Here is an 8301-nt window from a genome sequence, read left to right on the forward strand (position 1 = left end):
AGCGAGTGCACTGGGCCACCTTCCAAAAAGGAAACTAGCCCAACCTAGGATCTCCCAACTACAACCATTTTCCACTGACCAATCAGGGAAGAGCAAGGCAAACACACACCAAATTAGGAAAGTCAATACTGGAGGGAGGGAGGGGGAGGAGGAGGAGGAGGAGGAGGAGGAGGAGAGCTGAGCTAATGAAAACAACCTCCCAGCGCAGGAAAGGAATAGGAGCGAAGCGCTGAGCCTTGCCCCAGCCAACAGCATCTGGCCTCGGCCTAAGCGAGCGCAGAGCTCGGGGAGGCGGCTGTCCTGTGGTTCCCGTTTGGGAGGCCTGGGATCTCTGCTCCAGCAGGACTACCCAGATCTCGCTCATTTCCTGAAATGCAAGACAGGATGTGAGAGGGGAGAGAAGGGGGCCGCCAGCAGAAAAGGGATGTTTACAAACACAGCAGCCCCCAGCCCCCACCAGCAGGAGGAACTCGAGAACGAAAGGGATTCAGCCAGCGAAACCTCAGGAAGTCTTTTGAGGTTTTTCAAGATGCTGTTGGATTTGCTTTTGCTAAGACAAACGGCTGTAATCATGCATCATCTTTAGTAAACACCCCATTTGGGACCAAGCAAGATTCAGCACTACTATTTCCACTTTCGCCTGATGCACAGAAACATTCTCGTGGAGTCAAATATCACTTGCAGACATATGCCAGAGCCAGAGATACAGCCGCTGCTAGTAACATAAACCACACTGTGCTGCCTGACACAGGATGACTGAATGGAAACTACCATATGTTGGCAAAGAAACCATCGCCCTTCCCAGTAACTTGCTTAATCTAAAAGAGGAGGTTAACTATAAACTAAAAGTGCTCCCTGAACAGAGAGCTCAAACTACAACTATTACCAACTGCCCCCCGCCCCCCACCCTGCCCCTAGAATATTTACAATGAACATCCAGGCAATTTTGCAAAGAGGGGGGGAAAACCCACATAAGCAACATGCTGCCAATCCCATGCCAAGTCAAATGCAATCTTCATTACAACACCCAAGATATTCTCAGCCACATGCATTTTATCATTACTAATTGAACCATCACTAACACAAAAAACAGGACTCCGTTGTGCATTATCTCATTTTACAAAACAGTGAGTAAGCAGACCAAAAAAAAAGTATCAAGGCTACTGCATCACCAGATATACTTTGGCCTTTGTTTTTATTTTTTGCGGTGATACATTCTATTATACTAGTAAATGTACTGTACTACATTATGTCCAATTAATAGAGTTTTAGGATTATGAAATCCCACTTCATTACACTATAAGCTTTGCTGAGAAACAAGGAGACACTACCATTTCATGAGAATTCTTGCATCTCCCAATCAGCCAATTTCTACCTGTACATTTTTTTAAAAATAAACTACAGGACAGGAACTGTATATTAAAACACTCATAACTCTGACGTCTACCCACGACCCCCTTCCTGATTTCGATTCTACCCCACCCCCCACTCTATTTTGGCTCTAACTCTGCACATCACTTTGGATCCAATAAAACAAATCAACAAAATATGACTGAGATAATGAAAATAAACTATACAATAATAAATAATGCAAAACGGCACAAGCAAATTTAGCAGGGCCCTCTTGATGGAGTAGACCCTCAAGACTGGTTTCACTCTATGCCTATGTCTCAATGTTTTGCTCTACACATTTATTCTCCAAGTGTTTTGGGATCTTAAACAAATCCTCCAGCCACACTGAATTTTTCTGTTCACTTTTAAGTCCTTTCCGTGATCTGGAACATCAGATATGCATTTAAAGCTATTTGCAATGGGAATTTCATACATCGAGTATACCAGATAAAAAAGTCCAGGCCTGACCAGGTTCGGCACCAAGAGAATATGGATGGACTCTGGATAATATGGAAGGATGGGAGGGCACCTCCCTGGATCGCCAGCATCTTACCTGATAGTGCCAGTAGGGGACGGCAGGGGGCTGACCAAACTCCGGAGATCCGGCTCCGGAATGTGGATCTTCAGAGGCGATATCTGAGGGTAAAGTGGCCGGAGTGGAGGGGATGAAGCTTGCTCCTTCACTTCCTCTTTATGGTATAAAGATGTGAACTGGATCTTTATGACTGTGCTAGGAAATCGGAAAGTACACCTGCAAGGAGACAGAAAAGAGAGAGAAAGGGTCAGTGTCCTAAGCGTAAGCCAGCTGGATGAAACAAACAAATACTTGCCATAAAACATTAATTAATCTGCACAGCACTAATGAACTACCACTGCAAGACTATACCTCTCTTTCCAGCGTCTTCCTTTGCATAACACTAGATTACTTGAATATTCATGAAGCCCTGCAGCATCCCTGGGAGGTAAATGTTATTAGACCCATTCTACATATAAATCAACAGAAGCTTGGAAAGGGTAAGTGACTTGCCTACAGCCATGTATTTGATCAAAGGCCAAGCAAAAACTAGAACCCCAAACAGCAAATCCCCAGGCTCCTGCTCTAACCACTAGGATTAGAGTCCTTGCCATTTGTATTTTACAAGCTTCACTGCCAAATACTTCACAGAAGCCTTCCTCAGCAGGGTACAAGTTACTGAAAACACAGAATCAAAGTCAACATACAACCACACAAAGCAGATACCAAGCAACAAGCCCTACAACCTTAATGTGTGGCCCAGACAGCAGTTCTTACATACCACACGTAAACAGTTCTTACGGATCATCCCACACGCCACAGCACACCAGGCAGATTAAACCACAAGGCCTCATGAAGCAATGCTAATCAGCCATCATTCACGCTTCTGATCAACAGAAGACTTATTCAGCTATATAGCTATGGCCTAGGCTGTCCAAAGGGACAGGGCACAGGGGAGAGAACCAGTTTTCTATATGTAGCACATATTTAGACACAAGCCTTAATTCAGCCCCAGAAGAGCAATGGAAGTTAGGAGGAAGTGAACCCTCCAATGCTTTCTATACTCAAAAGAAAGGGTTTTTTTGATGTACAGGCTCTGCAACATTCAAGTTATAGCAGTCAGTATGTCATCTATTCTATTCCACCTTCCTGTATGTCCAATTAGGTAATAATGTGTAGTCAATACAAGCTTCTCATGGATTGCTGAGGGACTGAATCTGCTGGGACCAGGCTCAGGGAGTGGCAAAGGCCAACAAAGCAGTGCCCATGGCCTTGTCTACAAAGAGAAAAATTACTCTTGCACCAAAGTTGTGCGCTTACAAACAAAAGCCCTGGCATGGACTAGCCACAGGGTGCTGAACACCACAGGACTTTAGGTGGCAACAAGAACGCCTGAGACTGACCTAAGTTTGTACTTCTCCACTGATGAAGGAGAACAACTGAATGCCAGCACAATGGTGACAAAGATTTCCCTCGATATCTCCGAGCAGATGAAATCAGCTCCTTCCCCAGGGGGCTGTTCAGGAATCAGGCATGACTAGCAGTCAGGCATGTGAAGCTCATCCTCCTCCCCATTTCATCTCTCAAGTGAGCTTGCTCAGCACTCAATGGCTTGAAAGCACAATGGCTTTGCTAAGTACTGCAAGGGATTTGCATTGTATTCAATCCACTTCAGAAGCCCTGCCACCTGCACTTGTCAATACATTAAAGAGCAGAAAAATCAGCATTGGCAATGCAGCCCAGCCACGTTTATCTAACCTTTCAAGACATGGTCCCCTGCAGATTTGCTGAGAGAGAACAATTTGACACAATAGACTGTTGTATCCCTGCAAGGTGTCTGCTGGTAACAAAACCCAGCAAGATCAACCCACAACAGGGCTGCTGAAACACCCAGGGTCCTAAGCTTTTGTACACTGAGTTTGCTCACAGAAAGCAAGAGTATAACTCTACACCCAGCACCACAGAATAGGGACAGTAAACACAGTGTTAAGCCTTTCCTCCCTGCCGACTCGTTACTGAGGAAGAGCTGAGCTGTCTTTCACACAGTTGGGGAAGTCTGCATCATTACAAAGCCAGATGCCTAATGCATCTCATCATATGAGTCAAGGATGAAGAAATACATGTTAACTAAGGCTTTATTGCTTCCAAACTGCTGCTGATCTCAACAGGTTTAACTATACGCAGTCTCATGGCATTGCTGCAGCCCAGACTTCCTACTTCAGTCTCATCTGGAGCGCATTCAGTGTTCCTGCATCTCCTAATGCATTCCAGTGGCACACTTTTCCTGCAGAAATGCCTTGGAGTGAGGAATTTGCTGACCCCAATTATATGATTTTTAGCCCCTCGATTCCTTGTGGGCGACCCTATGATCTTCTCCCTGCTGTGTTTTATTAGTGCCGTTTATGTTACCTGCACAATACCCTTTCCTCTGAGAGACAGTTTCAGGCTGCAAAACCTCAGGCTGGAAGTAAAGGAAATCTTTACAAAGTCTCTTGTCCTTTATGAAATTATTACTAAGCAATCAGAGGTAAATGCTGTATGCGTTACAGAGCATGGCCTATTCCTTGACAAAGTGGGTGTGTCTACACATTTGTTAATGTGCTATAATTACGGTGCATTAAGTTTAGTGCCTGTAATAACAAGTACTAAATTTATGTGCCTTGATCGGCACTACTGCGCATTAGTGCAGATGAACGTTTTTTGTGTGTGATGCTTAATGCTCGCTGGACTAATCATGCACATCAGTGCATGACCATGGCTTTTGCCAGCTGTGCTAATGCACAGTAGAATTAGTTCAGTGGGAATTAAGCGTCTTGTGAAGATGTGCCCAGTGTGTGTAAAACAGAACCCCTCAACATAGCTGCAGGTCAGGCTCAAGCAGAAGCATTCAGATTTAGTCAAGTAACTCACCCAGAATCTCAACCTAGAAGGGAGGGAATAGGGAGGGATGGGCTGGAGTGCCAGCAACAAGCAATCTGTTTGCTGTTGTATATTCATTCTTAGAAAGCCAGACTCCTCTCTCTGCTGGAGCAGACCCCATAGGCTACACCCACTTCTGACACACATTTTCTTGCTAGCGTATTGATGAACAGTTCAGCAGAAAACTTGGTTGCAAAAAAATTAGTGTTGGTTACATATAAATGTATTTTACTTAGCACAGACTAAGTCTGCACTAACTTTTCATATAAACTTTCCATCACATCAGCTCCACTGGTGATGGGAATGGTACCAGCACTGACATGGGCAGAGCCCCATATGGCTTCCAATACCTCACTCCCTGGCTTAAACATGGTTAAAATATCCTGGTTGGTTTAATACTACAGGAATCCCATTTTAATTTTATCCTTGCTACACACAAACATAGCTATGTTTTTCCTACTGTAGCCATAGCATATGGGACCAACACTGAACAGAAAGCTTTCTTCACTCCCCACCTCTACCTCACCAGTCCAAAGAGGCTCAGATGGCTTGGGGCATCTGTCCACAATTGCCATTACGGTTTGATTCTGTTTAACAACCAAATCAACTATCAGGACATGGCCTACCCAAACTAGAATAATGATAATCCACAAGGCCTGATGCAGTGTTTCACAGCAGTATGCAAATTTGATTGGCATTATGGACTTGTATCAGCAAAAGAGCAGCTAGAGAATCATAGAAGTAGGGTCGGAAGGGACCCTGTAGATCTTCAAGTCCGACCCCCTGCCTGGGCAGGAGGAAAACGGCTCAAATGACCCCAGTCAGGTAGGCATCAAGCCTCTTCTTAAAGACCCCCAGGGTAGGAGCCAGCACCACTTCTCTTGGAAGTCGGTTCCAGATCCTAGCCGCCCTGACTGTGAAGTAGTTCTTACGGATGTCTAATCTAAACCTACTCTCCAACAACTTGTGGCCGTTATTCCTTGATATCCCGGGGGGTGCTAGGGGAAACAAGGTCTCCCCCAAACCCTTCTGGTCCCCCCTAGTGTGTTTATAGATGGTCACCATGTCCCCCCTCAGCCTTCTCTTGTGAAGGCTGAACAGGTTCAGGTCCCGTAGTCTCTCATTGTAGGGCCTGCCCTGCTGTCCCCGGATCATGCGGGTGGCCCTCCTCTGGACCCTCTCAATGTTGTCCACATCCCTCTTGAAGTGGGGTGCCCAGAACTGGACACAATACTCCAGCTATGGCCTGACCAGCGTCACGTAGAGGGGGAGGATCACCTCCTTGGACCTACTTGAGATGCACCTGTGGATGCACGATAAGGTCCGGTTAGCCCTGCCGACCGTGACCTCGCACTGTCGGCCCATGTTCATCTTGGAGTCAAGGATGACTCCAAGATCCCTTTCTGCCTCCGTGCTCTCAAGAAGGGAGTTTCCCATCTTATAAGTGTGCTGCTGGTTACTACTGCCCAGAAGAAATTGTCTGTCAGAAACATACATGTGTCCCCATGAATTTTTCACCAGCAAAAACTGTTTCTATTTATGCAGTAAGTGAGCATACTTTCTTTGCCAGAGTTTTCTAATGTTCTCCTAATTGACACTCCAACCCCGCCTAAAATAAATCCACTGTAAGCTGACATCTAAGCTTAGGAAACCTACAGAATGAGGGAACCGGAAAGAGCAGGCAGCCTATATCAATATGGAAAAATTAGGGTTCTGTAAAGCAAGAGCCAATAGGGCAGACCACACAGCAATATTGCTTCAGGGCTTTGCTTGCTTTAGTTAAAGGTTTTTAAAATTACTTCTTTAGAAAGGAGTTGTAGTATGATTTGTGCTATATATGGTCCGATACGTGGTTATTACTACTTCCTTTTTTCTTTTCTTTTTTCTTTTTTTTTAAATGAAAATGTACAGCCACTTTGTGAAAGTGAAACTGCACAAAATAAAAGTGTGTTGAAGATGGAGATTCTCACAGCATCCTAAGACCAGCTCTTCTGACACCTGAAATTCCCAGCTGATCTGTGTCACTATATGATCTGCAGAAACAACTGGTCTTGCAAAAGCATGGGCACAGTGTATAAGCCAAGGAAAAGCGATTGCTCACTGTCTAACACATGGCAAATCTCAGAGCTACAGCTCTGCTACTCAAGGCAGGATACAGAGGGATACAATCTACCATCACAGAAAGGCTTCTGGCATCAATAAACAAAAGAGACAAGCGGCTTTTTCTAAGATTTCCTAGCCGCTCCCCTCACCCTGACAACACAGCATACATGTGATTAGGCAACTTCATGTGGTGAACCAGTGATGGTGACCACAAGCATTTCATGTACGTAAGGTCTGAAAATAAAATGCTAGGAAACACTAGACTTTACATAAACATTGCCCCCCTCCTTGAGCCAGACGGCAGAGAAAATGGTTACAAGGCAAAGAAGCCACTGAAAAGTTTCCCCAATGAGTAATTCTATGTAAAAATCAGAGGAATGGCCTCTCCCAAAGTGTCCGCTATTCATACATGTGGAAGAAACTAATATGCATTAGCCAAAATACAGTCCTAACAAGAAAAAAAAAAAGAATATTGTTGCCATTAGCTTCTTTGTAAAGAGATCACTGTGCGTCTACCAATAACTTCTGTTAAGATCTGCTACGTACCAGGAAAAAGAGATTTTAAAAAGGACAGGAAATAATATTTGGAAGTATAGACTAGAATTATTCATGTTTTTTATTTCTAGATGTTCAACATAGGAAAAGCCCAATAATGAAATAAACGCAACACAGACTTTGAAAGATCTGAGAGAGAGAAAAAGAAGAGAAAGCACCGCATGTCTTATAGTCTAATGAGAGGGAAACTAAAGTTTATTGTACACAGCAAAGACTAAAACTTATGTTGTAGGTGCATTGCACATTACTCTCATCACTAGCTAGGAAGCATCTTTTACCCATCATCTCATCATGAAATATGCCCCCACCCCACGTATTACAATAATGAAAGCTCTGGCACTACTGCCATCAGAATATCACAGCGGCACCAAGCTGGGGTGGGGAAGGGGCCACGTTTTATATGACGTGCTTTTGGGGACTCTCAAAAAGCCCAACTGCTCACAGCAGGTTGCTGTCTTATCTCCATGTGCGGTGTGCCAGACAAATCTGTGGCATTATTAAATAAGTGTTTACCTTCATTAGATTTTGTCAGGTTCGCTGCCAGTTATCTTGAGATACCCAGTACTTTGCTAGGAGGTTGATGTGGAGACTTCTTATACTGTAGGCTGATCCCTAGGATAAATACCCACGTCTGCATCCTGAATCAAACATGCAGGGATCGTCTACAACATCCTTTACAAACATACGTAAGTACTAGAGGTGCACCAATACATCAGCTGCATATCAGGTCGGCACTGATACCAAGAAAAGTTAAAATTATCGGCAATCAGCTTTTTTTGGATGATAATGTCACTGATAAATGCTATGTTGGGGGGGGG

At 44.3% G+C, this 8301-nt stretch overlaps 1 protein-coding gene across 1 annotated transcript in view; it reads right to left on the bottom strand.

The window, feature by feature from the left end:
- Window positions 1-5400, bottom strand: part of FOXK1 (forkhead box K1) — a 25759-nt gene extending 20359 nt beyond the window's left edge. The window contains exons 1-4 of the mRNA XM_014520093.2: window positions 5347-5400; window positions 3310-3422; window positions 2279-2347; window positions 1946-2143 (exon numbers count right to left, since the gene is read on the bottom strand). Coding sequence (XP_014375579.2) covers window positions 1946-2143; window positions 2279-2347; window positions 3310-3422; window positions 5347-5400 — 434 coding nt within the window. The remainder of the gene's footprint in view (window positions 1-1945; window positions 2144-2278; window positions 2348-3309; window positions 3423-5346) is intronic.
- Window positions 5401-8301: the final 2901 nt, after the last annotated feature.

Source organism: Alligator sinensis, unplaced genomic scaffold (assembly GCF_000455745.1).
Source record: "Alligator sinensis unplaced genomic scaffold, ASM45574v1 scaffold402_1, whole genome shotgun sequence".
Classification (NCBI taxonomy): Eukaryota; Metazoa; Chordata; order Crocodylia; family Alligatoridae; genus Alligator; species Alligator sinensis.